This window comes from Manis pentadactyla, chromosome 2, assembly GCF_030020395.1.
Source record: "Manis pentadactyla isolate mManPen7 chromosome 2, mManPen7.hap1, whole genome shotgun sequence".
Lineage (NCBI taxonomy): Eukaryota > Metazoa > Chordata > Mammalia > Pholidota > Manidae > Manis > Manis pentadactyla.
Window position 1 is genome coordinate 43,862,310 of NC_080020.1, and position 16,937 is coordinate 43,879,246.

Genomic DNA, 16,937 nt, shown 5'->3' on the forward strand with positions numbered 1-16,937 from the left:
GGGATACTCCTTCACCCTCTTTTTAGGCACCCAGAAACCTTTGCTTTCTACTTTCCCTTCCTCTGCCTTTGACACAGGGCAGATACCTGCCATTCACGCTTTAGAGGGATCTGGGGCACTAAGTCTCCTCTCCTTTGGGGAGGGCACTTGGAGCCTTCTCTCTAAGCATAGACTGGAAGCCTTCCTTCCTTCCTTCTTCCAGGTCTTCAGGCTTATGTCAGAAAGTAGGAGAGAAATTCAGAGAAGCAAATGGCCTTCCGGGCATCTAAAATCAGGCTGAGCTCTGCCCTCCAGACATCCTAACCTGTAACACGTCTATTTGATGCTCCTTCTGAACCCTGGGTGCCTCTGCCTTCCTGTCCTAGCTCCAGTTCCCAAGCAAACCGATCCTCAGGCAATGACTGAATGCCCATGCTTTTGAGGGGCTGGGTGCCCTCCTGGGGTGTAAGAAAGGGGGAAAGGGGGTAGGGAGCAATGGGAGGTGGGGAGCTACTCTGCTGCCTGAGGAATTGAGCCATGTCTCATTAGTGTCAGTCTCTGTTGCTGGCAGGTAGGACATGCAAGGTAGCAATAATGACATCATCTTTGATGGAAAGGATCCCATGTTGCTGGGCCCAAGCAGAGCCTCTGTCCCTGCTTGCTTCCTGGGCCCACTGAGCAAGCAGGCGGTAGCTGGGCAGCAAGGCTGACTGACAGGACCAGTCTTTCCCGTCCTCTGATCTACAGTTCTTCTGTGGGCATTACAACCTGGATCTCCTGCTGGACTATGCCTGTACCTCTTCCCTGGACCCCACTCAGCGATCTTCCAGTACTCTCCTTTTCAGTCCTCTGACCAACAAGCCAAGCCATTCTCTCTACTGCCCAGGATAGCTCAGCTTATTTCTCCCTCTACTAATAAAGAGGACAGCCAAGTGTACTGCATGTTGCTCTGCCCCTGGGAGGCTTTCCATCCAGCCCTGAGTGGGGCTGTAACACGGCCACAAAATCCAGTCCATTCCTGACTAGCACCAGTGCGGTAGGTCTGCCTGTCCATAAGCAAGGTATTAGTCATTTTCTTCCCCACAGGTAACCCCTCCAGGAGGCCACAGGTGTGGGCTGAAGGAGAGACATCAGTGAAGCAAAAGGAGATACCATGGGATTCTGAGCCAGTGGATCACATAATTAACTCATACCTTCTAGACTTCCTTGATGCAGATTCCAATCTTCCACTTCCATAATATGATGAATCTCTGCCATGTCTACCCCCCTGATGACTTGGAGACACCCCTGGTGAACACTGCATTGGTGCTCGGTGTCCTCCAGGGAGGTGTTCTGCCTCTGCTAGGACCCAGTAGCACTCTGGGAGCTATTTTTTAAATACAGGATCAAGGAGAACATAGCTTTGCTTTAGATTCTTAAAGGTATGTGCTGTGATTATCATAAAGGGCTACTGAGTCCAGAAAATTTCACTTTTGCTTTCCCGAAGAAAAGACAATCCAGTAGAGCTTGACGCTTGTACTCATTAGAGATCACTGTCCTGAGATCAAGAGCTAAAGAATGGCACCCTGCCTGTGTGGAGCTCATGCGTCGGGGATAGTTGATGCAAAGCAACCACCAGTTTGCTGTCCAAGGTTCAAATGTTCCAAGGACAGAAACACACCACAGGACAGCGCTGTGAGTGGCAGATGTGGCAGATGAGAAGTGCAAATACTGCTCAGAGGAAGACCACTGGGGTGAGACCCTGGAGTGGGTAAGAGGTACCAGAAAAGGGAGGGACCAGTTCTGTCTTCACAGATTGTTGCCTGGGGTAGACTCAAGAAGGAGGAGTGTGGGTCAGGGGAAGAACAGAGGCACTGGTCCTGAGGGAAACTGCCCGCTTTGAGGGCATGGGGCAGGGAGTTTAGGGCGGGCTCCTCCTGCCCTCAGGGACCCAGTGCAGAGTACAGAAGAGGCAAACTGCAGCGCAGTACTGTGCTGGGTGACTTTCATACTGATTTACAAAATATTATTATGTTCTATTTACTGAGAGGTTTCCAATAATAACCCTTATAATAAGGGCTTATAACCCAAACTCTTATAATAATAAGCACAATTAACCATATGTTTTTCACAGATTCAATTCTTAATGACTCTAGTGAAAAACTTCAGAAAGTTGGATCCAGTTATATATGAATATTTATGAATTTGGGGGAGGAAAGTAGATTTTATGAAAAATCAGTCCCTATGACAGACCTACAAATTCACACAGATCTGAAAAATAATTGAAAATGTAAAAGAACAACATATTTGGTGTTAAATGTTCTAAAAAATCTAATGTTAATTACAAAATGTTTAAACCAGTGAACATTTAGAAAGGTATTAGTTCCTTGAAATGTGGCTGCCTGGCAAAAATCTCTTGAACATAAATAAGCATGATCAATTTTTTCCTGGACACATCTCCTCAGGCAAGGGAAGCAAAATAAAAAATGAACAAGTGGGATGACACCAAATTTAAAGGCTTCTGTACAGCAAAGGACACCATCTTCAGAACGAAAAGGCATCCTACAGTATGGGAGAAAATATTCATAAACGATTATCTGATAAGGGGTTAACATCCAAAATATATGAAGAACTCATAGGCTTCAACACCAAAAAAACAAATAACCAGATTAAAAAATGGGTGGAGGACCTGAAGAGACAGGGAGGGTTGAAAAAGGGGGAAAGGGCAGGGGAACCCCTTGTTGAGCAGACTCTGTTTCCCTAGGCGTAGGACAAAGGTCACTGAGGGGTGGGAGGAAAGCCTTAGCGGATTTAGTAACGTAGAATCCAGTTGGTTTCCTATTGCTAGTGTAACAAATTATCACAAATTTAGGGGCTAAAACAACACAAATGTATTCTCTTACTGTTCTTGAAGTCAGAAAGCCAAGATAAGTCTTATGGGTAATCGAGGTGATGGCAGGTCTGGTTCCTTCCAGAGATTGCAGGGGACAATTCATTTCCTTGCCTCTTCCAACTTCTAAAGGCATTCAACTCTCCTTGGCTCATGACCACATGGCCCAATTTCTACATCCATTGTCACATCTTCCATTGTTAAACCTCCATGTCTCCCTCTTATAAGGGCAATTCTCATTACACTGGCCCACCTGGATAGTTCAAGGTAATCGCTCCATCTGATCTTTAACGTAGTGACTTCTGCAAGGTTCCTTGGAAGACAGAGTCTGGGGATTTGGACACTGATATCTTTGGAGAGAGGTCATTATTCTGCCCACCACAGTCATGATGAGAAAAATGGCTCCCTTTCCAATTCTCTTCCAATCCTTTGGCCTTCTTCAAACAAAAAGTCCTTGGTGTTTCATCACCACCCTAATATTTGCTGATCTCACCTTCCAGCAGAGTGAGCAAGCTCAGGCCTGGACTACCTCAGTTTCCTCATCTGTAAAGTAGGGATAATTACAGTATATACCTCCCAAGGTTGCCATGAGGACTGAAGGAGATAACACGGTGGAGTTCAGACTGTGCCCAGCACAATGTGAGCACCAAATAAAGGTGAGTTATTCTCATTTTATTTATGCCAAGTGATACTGATTACTGATGTCACTTCCAGAAGTCTTATGCAATTCATCTTTAAAATAAATTTATTAAGTAAAAACAAAGAGTGCAAGAGCCAATTTTAAAATTACAAGTAAATCAAACAGTTCAGGCACTGCACAAAGATGGCAAATCACAAGGAGTGTGAGCCTCAACACTGACTGTGACAGTATCCTGCACACCCCGGAAATGGAGACAATTGATGGGTGTCTGCAGAAAAAGTGAAGGAATAAATTATTGCCAAGCATCACTCCAGAGGCATTTCTTACATTGTCTCATTCAGTCCTTGCAACAGCCCTCTGAGGGCGGTAGCCCTGGTTACCCTCATTTTACAGATGAGCAAACAGAGGCTCCGATGTTAAACAACAGCAAGGCACTCAGAAAATATAACTGGAGGAGTCATATTTGAATCCAGGCCAGTCCAACAGCCACAAGGCTGACTTCTAACACATTTGGCCCCATTGCCAACCCAGTTCCCACTATTCACAGTGGAGTTAAGGTGTTTTGTTTTCCTACAGGGGCACATCTTCTCTTTGAGGCTGCTGTTCATTCTGGGTGCTTCTTCCTTACAGAGATTCAGAAATCCTCAGGCACTGCCTTGAAATGTCATGTGGTCTCTGCACTCTGCTCCCTGCCTCTAAAGAGATGGCCACCAGAAGGCGGTATTGATCTGTGTTTCTCCAGCATCATGCTCAGCCAGAAGCCAAAAGGCAACACAGCACCACGACCAGCTTCCTTCCACCTGGCTACCGCCTGGCCAGACTTCCCAGAGCCCCAAAGTAGTAATACTGAGACAGCTGCCTTGAAGGTTGCCATCCAGGTGGGACAGGAAGTGCAGATAACAGTTCATAGCTATTCATAGAGAATTATTCATAGACAATAGGAAGAAAAACTGCAGTTTGTAAGCCCCTTTTTTACAGATAAGGAAACTGTGGCAGAGGGTTTAAGTTAGAAGTCAGCTACTTCTAAACCCCTGTTTCCCCCTCCCAACCTATCTCCACCCTGTCAGGCTTCCAGAAGCCCTGGAACTCAGAAGCTATTTGTGTTTCATGTGTAGAAAGGAGAGGTGCCCTAGAAGCCAAGCCCCTCAAAGGGAGAATTGTGGGCCAGGCAGGTGAGGTCCCTGAGTCTGGGGATGTGGTCCCCTCTAGCAGGTGGCCCACTGGCTTCCCCCTCACCCTTGGGTCCATAGCAAGAGCTCACATTTACTGAGTTTGTACTATGTGCCTGGAACTTAGTCCTCAAAGCAATGCTCGAGGGTTTTGTTTTTCCCCATTTTACAGATGAGGACACTGTAAACAATCGGATGCTATCTGAGTGCCCTACTGAGGAGAAGAGGCTCCATAGCGTCAGCTGGCTGCTGCCTGTACGGCCCTGTGATGCGGCAGCAGCCAGTTCAGGCCCCTCTGGCCTTTTTGTCTCTGATTATTATTCATCTCCCTGCTTGTTTCCTCACACAATCCTGAAAGTCAAGGCCAGAGGTGGTGGCCTGGGCACATTCACCCCTCCTGCAGGCCATAAGTCAGCTTGGGCTTCTGAACCTGGCAGAGCACACAGCTGACTACTGGGCACACACTCTGGGAGAGTGGCAGGCCTCCCTCTCTCCCCAGGCATCACCCCCAGGTGACAAGATCTTCCCAGGCAGAGAGCAAGTGGCAAAATGTTGGCAGGAGGAGCACAGATGCTGGACCTCCTACCTCCTCGTCAATATCCAACTTCTGGGACCTCCACACTCATCGTCTTCATCCTCAGCAGCAGCAGTTTTTGCCAGATCTGGGGATTCGCACTTTACATATCACATCATTTTTCCCTGCAAAATCCAAATGAGCCAGATTCTATTTGTAGCTCCATTTAATAGGTAACCAAACTGAGGCCTCGTGAGATTAGGAAACGTAGCCAAGCTTATACAGCTAACCAAAGAGAAAGGCAGGGATTTGAACACAGCTCCACCAAATCCCAGAACCCATGTTTTTCATGTTCTGTTCCCTCATCCCAACTTGGGGTTCAGCATATATGGTCATTCTCACTAAGAAGGCCTCCCTCTGGGCTGTAATTGCAAGCTGCAGCCCAGCGGTCCCTAGGCGGGCTCAGGCCCCCACCACGTAGCCCTCATTCCCCGGAAGTTTGAGCAGGGCCTACCTTCCTGCATTTAGATCTCCACTTCCGGGAAATTAAAAAGACTGAAATAATTTAATCCACAAAATGACTCCACTTAATAGAGACATTTGACTCTTTTCCCAGAGGCCTTGGGACTGGTAGGGGGCTCCGGAACTGTAACTCCCAAACCTCCAGGGTGGGTAGGAGCAGGCAGCTCCTGTCACCAGCCCAAGGACTGCAGCCAGTGCTCATGAAGATTGGGAATAGGGCCTCGGGGGAGGCTTTGGGCACCGCTGGACTGGAAGCCTGACCCTGGGTCCAGGCACAGAGAGGGTATGAGAGGCTGTGACCCAGCCACTGGGCCCCCAGGTCAGAGGCTCCACATGGACAAGGCCTCTCAAGGCAGGCCAGGCTTTCCCTGATCCCCAGGGGAAAAAGCCAGGACCGTGGTGCAACAGGGAGGTTCAAGTGAGCTTTCTTCAAGAAACACCTCTAGGGAGGAGACCCCAGCAGCAGGCACGGGGTCCTGCCCAGCTCACATGAACTTGTTATGTGACTCAAGGCCCTCTCTGACCGTCAGCTGCAGGTGGCAGGGTCTGACTATACAGTGGGCATCTGTGCTGAGTACTCCTCCCTCTGCTCCTCACTGTAACCCCCTCCTGCTCACCCCCTCCTAACCACAGACTGCTGAAAGGGAATGATTAACCTGACAGGTTGTAAACTAAGCAATGTATTGTACATATCAAATGTGTATTAACTATGCTGTATAATCACTAATATTTACTAGTGCTTTCTATGCTCCATGTGAAATGACGTACATTGATTACCTTAGTAAGTGCTCACAGCCTTATGGGTTAAATGGCAACATCCCCATCTTCACTGGAGAAAACCAAGGCCAAGAAAAAGAAAACACTTGTCAGATTTGCATAGCTACTCATCAGCAAACCAGGGATTTGAACCCGGGTCCTGATCTCAGCACCCATGTCTGCCAGAAGTCTGCTGTATTGCCTCTTGCTGGGCTTTTTTATTGAATCTCACCTGCTTGCTTGCCTTTCTCTAATCATTTATATCAGAAACTACAGAAAAATAAAAACAAAAATCACACCCAGCTCTCCATCCAGAGATAATAACTGACAGTTTGGTATTTATAGTCATAAAGCTCATAAACACGTATAAACATATGTTTTTACCAGGAAAAAAAAATCATGGTATTTTGCACCCTGTTTCTCTGAATTATAGTATTAGAACATATCATCTTTCCATATCACTAAATATTCTACAATCAATTTTTTCATAGCAGCATAATGTTTCATCATTTGGATAATACCCAATTTATTTAACCAATTTGTTGCTGGTGGACATTCAGGTTTGTTAAGTTTCTTGCAGCCATAAAGAAAGCTGCGGTGGACACCCCTGTAGATAATTCATGGCTCTGTTCAATTCTGTGGGATGAACTATCAGACGTGCAGTTGCCAGGTTACCTGTGAGGCTGTGGGTCTGTATTGGTGGGCTCCAGTGTGACTGTTCTTTGAAAAGCCAGGGCCCCACCTTCAGTAAGCCAGGTCTCGTAGAGAACCTCTAAACCAAAGGGTGGCCTCTTTTGCTTTACTCTTCAGAGAGAAAGTGCAAGTGTGCTCACAGCAGGCCTCACAGGGCTAGTGGGCCCTCTCAGCATCACCCCTCATTTGCTGTTCCCTGGTGGGGACAGGTGGGTCCTCAGGGCCTGGAAGGAACCCTTCCACTCAGTTACCTAAACTCATCCTCTGGGCACCAATATGCTGCAAAATAAGATTCATTCCCTGGCATTCAAGGTTTCCACACGTGTCCTGATGCCACTGTAGAGAAAAGCAGAGAGACAGGCAGGGGAGGATTCCCTGGGAAGCCCCTCTTCCAGCTGGGACAGTAAATGACCTCCTTTTACTTGACCAGCCCCACAGACTGGGGGTCTGGAGGAAATGGAATGGGGAAATAAAGGAGAGGCAGGAGGGCAAGAGGAAGGTGGTGGCAGAGAAGCTGGCATGAAAGTTTCTCCTATCTGCTGATACCAGAGAAATATCTCTGTCTGCTCCTGAATATCTCAGTCATCTCAGGGGACAGCTGCCTACCCTCTGAGAAGGCAGCCACCACACACTCCCCAGGCCCAGAGTCAGCCCTGGGATGAAGGAGAGGCAGCATCTCCAGGCCATGGACAGGGAATGGAGGCCGGAGAGGGAGGGCCTGGTCACCCATCACAGAGAAGCTGGAGGGGCTGGAGCTCCTGCTTCTGGAGCCTGAGGCAGAAATGGGGTGAGGGGAAGGGTGAGCTGGGCAGTCAATGGCTCTCCTCCTGGCCTTTGGCTTTCCAGGGCCTCTGCAATCTGAAACATGCAAAAACTTTGATCAGATAAGGCCCAGGGAGCCAGCTTTGTCCCTGCAGCCAAAAGAAACTTGGAGAGTGCCAGTTCTCCCTCATTTTCCCTGAAAGCCCATTCACACTCTCTTCCTCTTGTTATTTTTATGAGCCCTGTGCTCCTTTGGGAGAATCCCAGGCCTTGTCCACAGCGCCTTCTCTGCCTGCCTACAGTGTGTGCCAGGGGAGGGAGGCCCCCAATAACTAGCGGCCTTATTGAAACTGGGCCAGAGGCCAAGTTCCCTTCTGCTCTTCAGATTCTCTAGAGCCAGGTTCTTTCCTAGAAAATCCAGAAAGTGTGTCTTCACTTCAAAGACCAAAAAATGTAGCTTCTGATATGTGTCTCATCCAGTCTGGGGGACTGGGCAGAGAGCCAGGGGTCAGGGTGGGAAAGGAGAAGGAGACGGAGGGGATGGGAAAAGAGACACAGAGAAAGAGAGAGACTGAGATGGGAAGGAAGGAGAGAAGAAGAGACAACCAAGATGTGAGCAAGAGGAGACAGAGAGGCAGAAAGAGCTAGAAACAAACTCAGAGAACATAAGGAGGGAGAAGTGGCCAGGCAGAGCAAAGAAACAGGAGGGAGAGAAAGAAAGTAAGAGGCAAAGAGAAGGGTAAGAAAATGTGAAAGAGGGAAAGAAACAAAGAGTAAGATGCAGAGAGGATGGCCGCAGAGGGAAGGGGGAAGGAGGGGGGTGGGAAACCAGAGGAGAGAAGGCAAATGGGACAGAATGGAGGGAAACACAGGGAAAGGTGGGGAGAAAGACCGAGATGGAAAGAGGAAGAAAATCCGAGGGGAGAGACGGAAAGAAGCGCGCCCAGTCCTGTTAACATCCCCTGTGGCCCGGGGCTGAGCTGGGCACCAGCGGCACCTGCCCGCGGGAGGCCCCCTCCCCTTGGCTCCGGCCGGGCGGGCGGCGGAGGGGCGGGTCTGCGGCAGGTGGCCGCCCCTGGGTGGCGCCCGCCGGCCAAGCCCGCAGGGGTATAAGTGGGAGGCTGGGGCCTGCAGAGCACCTGTCAGGGACATCTCCCCTGTGCAGGTGACAGGCAGGTGGCTCCGACCAGCCCAGCCCCAGCATGAGCTCCTTCGACCTCCAGGCGCCCTCCCCACCTCGCTGCGGTCCCCAGTTCCCCAGCATCGGCCAGGAGCCCCCGGAGGTGAACCTGTACTACGAGAATTTCTTCCACCCACAGGGGGTGCCCAGCCCTCAGCGGCCCCCCTCCTTCGAGAGTGGCGGCGAGTATGGGGCCACCCCCAACCCCTACATTTGGCTCAACGGGCCAGCCATGACCCCACCGCCCTACCTGCCGGGCACCAACGGCAGCCCCTTCCTGCCCCAGGCCTACGGAGTGCAGAGGCAGCTGCTGCCCAGCATGTCCGGGCTGGGGGGCGGCGACCTGGGCTGGCTGCCCATCCCCTCGCAGGAGGAGCTGATGAAGCTGGTGCGGCCCCCCTACTCCTACTCGGCTCTCATCGCCATGGCCATCCACGGCGCGCCCGACAAGCGCCTTACCCTCAGCCAGATCTACCAGTACGTGGCCGACAACTTTCCCTTCTACAATAAGAGCAAGGCTGGCTGGCAGAACTCCATCCGCCACAACCTGTCTCTCAACGACTGTTTCAAGAAGGTGCCCCGCGACGAGGACGACCCGGGTAAGAGGGCTGCTGGCGCCATTCCGAGTGGGTGGATGAGGCCCGCTGCTTGGGCAAGTCACTGGTGCCCCCAGGGAAGGCTCACTTCATTCCTCCCCAACACCCCATTCTAGAAAGTTCTGATATGCCTGTGACCCCAGGACTCGGGGCTGAGGGGAGATGTGGGCCCTGAAGACAGATTCGGGTTTCCACCCTGGGTGGGCCACTGACCAATCAGAGACCTGTGGCAGGTTAGACCTCTGAGCCTCAGTTTCCTCATATAGGGAATGGTATAAATATGGATGCTCCCCCTAAATAGGGATGGCAGCAGTGGCTCATTTGCAGGCTAGTGATGGCCACGAGACAATGAATGCAGTCTTTGCAGCTGACAAGTGCCCATGCGACTGCAGTGATTGTTAGGGTGCATCTGAATCCCTGGCACCCAGCTACTGAAAGTCCTTGGGAGTGAGCGACTGGAGTACACACAGCCCATGTGCATCCCAAGCCTTCTGAGACTTTGCTGAATAACCAGTAAGGGCCATGGTGTGATGTCACCCTAGTTACAGAATCGCCTTTAATCCACCCATGCAGGGCAGCTTTTACTAAACCCATTTTGCAGAGGAGAATAGCACTCAGGTAAAGCAGCCTGTCCAAGGCGACCCAGAACGAAATGACTGATGGAGTGTGAATCTGAAGGGCCGTCTCTCTAATACCAAAGACTGTGAGCTTTTCTTTTTAATGATGAATTTCTAAAATACAGAGACATACATAGAATAGTAGATTAATTACTCATGCACTTCCCAGAGTTGAAGTCCATTCTTGTTCCACCACAAGAAGCCAGGGTACGGTTCAGAGGAGCCCCACCTCTGCCTGCTTTGAGGCTCACAAGGGCCAGGCTATTGGTCCCTCAGAAGAGGGCACCTGTCCTACCCAAGGCATGGCCTCACTCATGGACAAGATATGGTGGCAGGCAGAGTTCAGGGTTTACCTTGGGATTACACCTAGTGGTTACAAACCTTTTTGCACATCTAGCATTTATCTTTTCTCACACTCAGCCTGAAGTAGAAAGGTCAGCTACACTGGACCCACTTTTCAGACCAGGAAACTGAGGCTTGCCCAAAGTTCCCCACTCAGTTAGGAGCAAAGCCCAGACTCAAGTGCATCTTCAAACCCAATGCCCAGGACTTCCCAGGAGCCTGAATCTTCTCCTGAGCTTTCTTGTACACCAGCAAAGGAAGAACCCCTCTCCTACTGTTCCCCTGGCACTTGAACTTACAGAGACCTATATCATCAGCTCCTTCATGGCTTATCCCTCTGTGCCCCAGGAGTGCCTAGTTGCAAGGCAGGTGCTTAAATAAAGATCCATGTGGTTGGTGTGTGGGATTTCTCCATTTCCCTGTCCCTGCCTTTTTTCTGTCTTCTGCATTTGTTTCCTTTGTTTTTAGTTTATGACAATAAGGAGGAACAGAAGCAAAGCATTTTGTTCATCTCTTTACTTTCATTCTCCCACTTTTGTACCAGGCAAAGGGAATTACTGGACCCTGGACCCCAACTGTGAGAAGATGTTTGATAATGGAAATTTCCGCAGGAAGAGGAAGAGAAAATCAGATGTTTCCTCTGGCGTGGGCTCCTTGGCCTCAGAGAAAACAGACACCAGTCTCCTGGTGGGCAGCCCCAAGGCCACAGAGGCCCAGGACATCTTGGACGGCACTTCGCCAGGAGCCACCAGCTCCACAGACAAGCGTCCCTCCCCTCCCCCGCCAGGCACCCCATGCCTCAACAACTTCCTTTCCTCCATGACAGCCTATGTGAGCGGGTCGAGTCCCATGAGCCGCCCTGTGGCGACACCAGGACTGAGCCCTGAGCCCACTGACAAGATGGCACAGAACTTGCTCAACTTCAGCTCCTACACCCCACTCACCAACCTCAGCAGCCACGGCGGCGGGGGTGAGTGGGCCAACCCTGTGCCCACCAACGCTCTCGGCTACAGCAGCTCTGTCCTCAACCAGTTCAGTCCTCATTTCTACAACAGCATCAACACGAACACTGTCCTCTACCCCAGGGAGGGCACTGAGGTCTAGAACAGGCTCCCGAGCCAGATGGACATGCCTGAGAGAAAAGCAGTTGAGTGCTCCATGCCAGCATCCCTATGTCCAAGGCCTCTGAACTGTTCAGCCATAGACAGGAGGCTCAGAGCAATTCTTCCTTTTTCTAGGATATTGTGTAAGCCTTCTGTTTATCACATATATATCCACACACACACACAACTTTGCAATGGAAACTCTGATAAGTGGATACCAGTAACCATAGCCGCCATTTGTTGAGCACTTACTATGTGCTGGGTGCTTCCCAGGCTTTTTAAAGACACAATCACACTTACTATTTACAGTCACCCTGCAGGATTCATATGATCCTCCCCATTTAACAGATGAGGAAACTGAGGCTTGAGGACATTAAGTAACTTCCCAAGGTCATACAAACTAGTAAGCGGCAGGACCAGGAGTTAAGTCTGAGTCTATGTGACCCCCAAAGTTTGGGCCAACAAAGGCAAGGTGGAGGTATTAGTTGAGCAGCTAAGATCAGTGTGAAAGCTGATGATGGCAAGCTTTCCACTGCCTTCCAGCTCTCTGCGTTTAGCAGCAGCCCTGGGAATATCTCATCTTGGTCCAAGTCCTTATTCTGTGGCTCCTTTTGCTGACACTCAAGGAGGCCCACATCTCTTCCCAACAGCATGTCCAGCCTCTCCCCACAGGGGGATGCTGCTCCACCAGCTCTGGAGAGGCCTTGAGCAGAGCAGGAGAGGAGGGTGCACCACAAGCTCCCTACCCGAACCCAGTGCTGCCCACCTACTAAAGTCTTGTAAAGTCCGCTTCCTGTGTGCACGTCATGGACCAGTGAGCTAGAGGTGGCTGGGTCTTCCAAGAGAAACAAGGCTGAATAAGCCCTTCCTTTTTTATAGTCCAGGAGAGGTGAATGTCAGAAAACAATGCCTCGGGAGGGGCCAGCAGCCTGCTGCACAAGGGTCTGTGCAGGCAGCATCCGGGGTTTTCTCTTGTTTTGTATGTACTTCATCATGGCACACCCTGGGAAGTGTCTGTTTTCTTATTTTAGTTTTTAATTAAAAAAATATCTGCATGTGTCCCTTCCTTGTGAGTTTTCCTGTCTCTCAGCTGCTGGTTGACTCAACATTGGGCCAAGTGCAGCCTGGAGCTGAAAGCTTTGGGACAGGAAGCAGAGGAAAAATGGGTACCCAGGCTCTTGTCCTCCTCCACAAGGGCATGGAGACAGGACAAAGGCCCCCAATGAAAAAAGGGAGGCTTGCAAATGGCATAGGTGCATAGAATGTACTAGGTACCCACCTATACTGAACACAAAATATGGACTAGCATATCCCAGTCTTTACAGCTTATGCAATCCTCATACCTGTGCTGTGATTATTTAACACATTAATAACCTGTGAAGGGGATGGTACAGTCCCATTATACAGAGGAGAAACCTGAGGATCACAGTGGTTAAATGACTTGCCTGAAGCCCACCACCAGTTCATGCCCAGATCTTTGGACTCCTGCATATCATCCCATTGCAGTACAGCCTCAGACGTGGCTGATCCTAGTGGCAATGACAACAGTGCCCTTGGCTGCAATCTCTGAGGGGTGGGCAGGCCTTGGTCCAAGTGCTATGCAGATGGGGACTCTTATCCTCACAGCAGCCCACCTGTAGGTACAGTGGCAATTCATTAGGGGGCCTGGCACAATGCACACAGAAGGACTTGTGCCTGGAAGTAGGAGGGCTTCTCCTTGGAGTCTGCTCCTGGGACGTACATACAGAGGGCTCAAGCCAGGGTGCCCTGGCCCCTGGCACTAGCCATGCCAAGCTGCCCACTCGCCCTGCAGGAAGGGTCTATTTCCCTGCAGTAACAGAGGGTGGGCAGTAAATAACAATAACGATGATGCGATGACCACAACAGTAACACTCATTGCAGGTTTACTATGTGTCAGGCACTGTGTTAGGACTTGACCTGCTTAATTACATTTCAATTTTATTGCATTTATTGCTCAGAATAATCCATTGCAATCAATACTATTATCTCCATTTTATAGGTGAGAAAACAGGCTTGGAGAGATTCTGTAACTTGATGAAGAACACACAGCCAGGATTCAAATGTGGATACACTGAAGCCAGGGCAGAGATTCATCTGCTGCACCCTGTGCTGAGGAGCCCAGGTCTCACCTGAGAGAGCAAATGCAGGGAAACAGAGAAGAGAAAAAGTGGACCTCCTTAGAAACCAGTCAGTTCCTGTCCTGGGAGCCCCTTCTGCAGGGAGCCAGACCTCTCCTGGCAGAAGAGGTGCATGTGGGAGTGGGTGGGGGAATTGAAGGGAAGGGATTTCGCATCAGGCCATGAAAAGCCTTAGAAAGCTTGCATAGGCTGCCGCCTTGCTGCACACAAAGCAAGCCTGAGGCTAGGAGCGGAAGGGTGTCCACAAATGTTACCGGGAAGATAGCATCAGAGGCACAGGTGAAATACAGGTCTCTGAAGCCCAGACCAGGACCTTCTGTTGCACTAGATCCACTGCCACCAAATTTGCCATACCTGACCCTGCAATCCAACCCTCCCTACAGAGGAGCTGACCACCTGCTCCTCAAACCCCACTCCTCCACAGCAGGCCTGCGGGTGCAGTAGCCTGAGGCACTGGGTGTAGAAGGGCCCAGAGAAACCAGCCTGACCCAGAAAGGAGGTGGCCACTTAGAACTGAGGTCCACAACACTCAAGTCTCCATTTTTCAGCCCTGAACTAAATGGGCCCAGCAGTAAAGGGAATGTCTGCAGGGACCCAGGAAGACCCTGCCAACTCTCATCTGTGGCATGGGTGCCAGGAGCTGCTGGCAGCCGCACAAGGAGCTCAAGAGAAGGGCCCTGGGAGAGGGGCCTAGTGTGCACTGCAGGTGGGGGAAACTAAGGCAGGAAGAAGGTGTCCCCGGTCAGCTTCCATGGGCTGCCTCCTACCCGTCTTTTGGCTCTTTTCCTTGGAGAAGAATTGAGAGCTGCAGAGAGGGAGGGAAGAAAGACAAGTAGGTAGGGAGGTACGGATGACAGAGGGCTGGTTATGCCGCAGGTGTTCAGGAAGCCTGCGTGGAGGGCTGAGACTGGAGCCCAAGGCCAGTGGAAGTGAGCATTACACACTCACCCTCAACCACCGAACTCCAACCCTCCCAAACCCTAAGTCGGAGTGTCTAAACGTCTATCCTGTAGGGGGTAAAAAGTACACCTCAAAGCAGAATATGTATGTATAAGATATGAATATATCATAATATACTTTATTTTAAGACATAAAATTGCCAGGGGAAAAGACATACAACATGCAAATATTAAGTCATTGTCTGGGGGATGTACCAGTGGGCGATGATTTAGTCATTGCGCTCATCTTCCGCGCAGTGAACCTTTTGTCAACCCAGCCCGCCTTCGCTAGAACGCCGCTCGGGCAACAGCGGAGCCCCAGAGGCCCGCCCCGTTGTTCTGAGGCCCCGCCTCCCGCGCGGATTGGTCCGGCGCGACGGCAGCTAGGCTGAGCTCCCGCGCCTGTGGCCCAGGAAAGGTTCCCTCAGAGCAGGCATGGCCCTTAGGCGGCGCTGTTAGAACTGCACTGAAAGCAAGGGGGATCAGTGGGAGGTCGGCCGCTTATCTAAAACAGGAGGGGCAGAGTCCCTGAAATGCGAATGCCAGGCTGGCTGGAGTTTCCTGGGCACCCAGGTGCAGAGGCGCTCCTTAGCGCCCCTGGTGGATGTGGGTGAGAGAGGGGCCTTCCGGAGAGGGCGGGAGCTGAAGGCCAGAGGGGTGGGGCTGCGGAGGCGCCCGGTCACCCTCACAGCAGGGAGGTTTGCGTGCTGATGTTGGGTGCGTTTGACGTAGCACTGGGACTTGCGGGGGTTCAGGAAACCTCAGGATTCACAAGTTAGTAACAGGGGCGCAGAGATTTAGATCCCGGACTATGTGATAAATCTCCGGCTCGCACACCCCCTGGAAAGGGGCGCTGAGCCTTGCTGTGAACAAACCAGTCCAAGCCTCCTTACTGGAGGGACGTAGGGGCACGGCACGCAAATCCAGTGGAGCCATGACGCCCACCGGGGCTCCAAGCTTGTCCTTTGGAAGCCTTAGCTCAGCCCCTGCCTTTACACACACACACTCGCCCCCTGCCTCCTGATTCATTCCAGCCCAGAAAGAAAGAGGCCTGAGCTGCCTTCTCTGCAGACCTGCCTATCAGGGGCTGCCACAAAATCATTACCTCAGCCTTTGTCTCTGATCTCAACCTGGGGCTACCTTTCAGGTTCTGTGAGGCAGAAATCCCGCAATGCTGCAGACACCGTTTGCTTCCCTCCAGGTTCCTGCAGGCCCCAGAGAATCCTTTGGACATATGATCCTCCTTTGCAGAAGCCTCTGGGATCCCAAGGAGACTGACCTTGGCTTTCAGAAGACCAAACACGCAGGGTCTGTCCTGAAAGTAGTACAGCTCTCTGGGAAATTCTCCTTCCTCTCTTTCAGATCAGGCAGCCGAGGCTACAGCAACGTGGAACATATATTGAGTGCTTATTATGAACTAAGTACTTCATAGCTGATGATTACAATGAGCTTTGAGGATGGAGCCGCAGTTATTATAATTTGGTATGAAGGTGGACCAGGATTCAGAGAAGTTAAGTAACTTATACAAGTTCACACAGCCAGTAAGTATCAGAGGCAGACCTCAAACACAGGTCTGCCTGGCTCAGAGTTCATGCTCTTAACCTGAATGCTAGAGAGAGCTCATGGTCTAAGAATTAGGAGCCGTTATCCCCACAGGAAGCAGATTTCCTTCCACTCCTCTTGTCCTAACTGTACAGACAGTTCCCTTTTCACAGGCTCAGGAACAATGATATTGGGGAGAATGGTCTTCAGAAGGATATTGGCCAGCTCAGGCCACTATTCTTTCTACATTTCTGATCAGCGAAGCCTGCAGATGGTCACCTGCCTCCAGTACCTCCCTCTCCATGCAGAGAATGAGCTTCCGGGGGCAAAGTGGGTCACACCTCCCTCCTCCTCCTGGGTGGTCCTTTCTCCTTTAGATGCATGTTAATTTGCATGGCTCACACAACCCTTCATGATCTAGTCACTGCCTTTCTCTGGTTAAGGCCTTGGGCTTGGCATCAGACCAAACTGGATTCAGATCCACTCTGCCTGTCCAGGGGAACCAGTGTAAGCAGGCAGCTACCTCAAGAGACGACTTCCACATATGTGTTTTCTA

The 16,937-nt window shown here is 50.7% G+C and overlaps 1 protein-coding gene across 1 annotated transcript; it reads left to right on the top strand.

Moving 5' to 3' along the window:
- The first annotated feature begins 9,055 nt into the window (after positions 1 to 9,055).
- On the top strand, positions 9,056 to 12,797 carry FOXI1 (forkhead box I1). Its single transcript, XM_036884827.2, has 2 exons — positions 9,056 to 9,683; positions 11,184 to 12,797. Exons 1-2 carry the CDS (start codon positions 9,107 to 9,109, stop codon positions 11,741 to 11,743), a joined length of 1,137 nt encoding a protein of 378 aa, XP_036740722.1. The 5' UTR covers positions 9,056 to 9,106; the 3' UTR covers positions 11,744 to 12,797.
- The last annotated feature ends 4,140 nt before the right edge of the window (positions 12,798 to 16,937 follow it).

Bases quoted from the DNA above. Each gene is read 5' to 3' on its own strand.
- FOXI1 (XM_036884827.2), top strand. From the start codon at position 9,107: ATGAGCTCCTTCGACCTCCAGGCGCCCTCCCCACCTCGCTGCGGTCCC. The intron at 9,684-11,183 runs GTAAGAGGGCTG...CTTTTGTACCAG, and splicing joins CCGCGACGAGGACGACCCGG to GCAAAGGGAATTACTGGACC.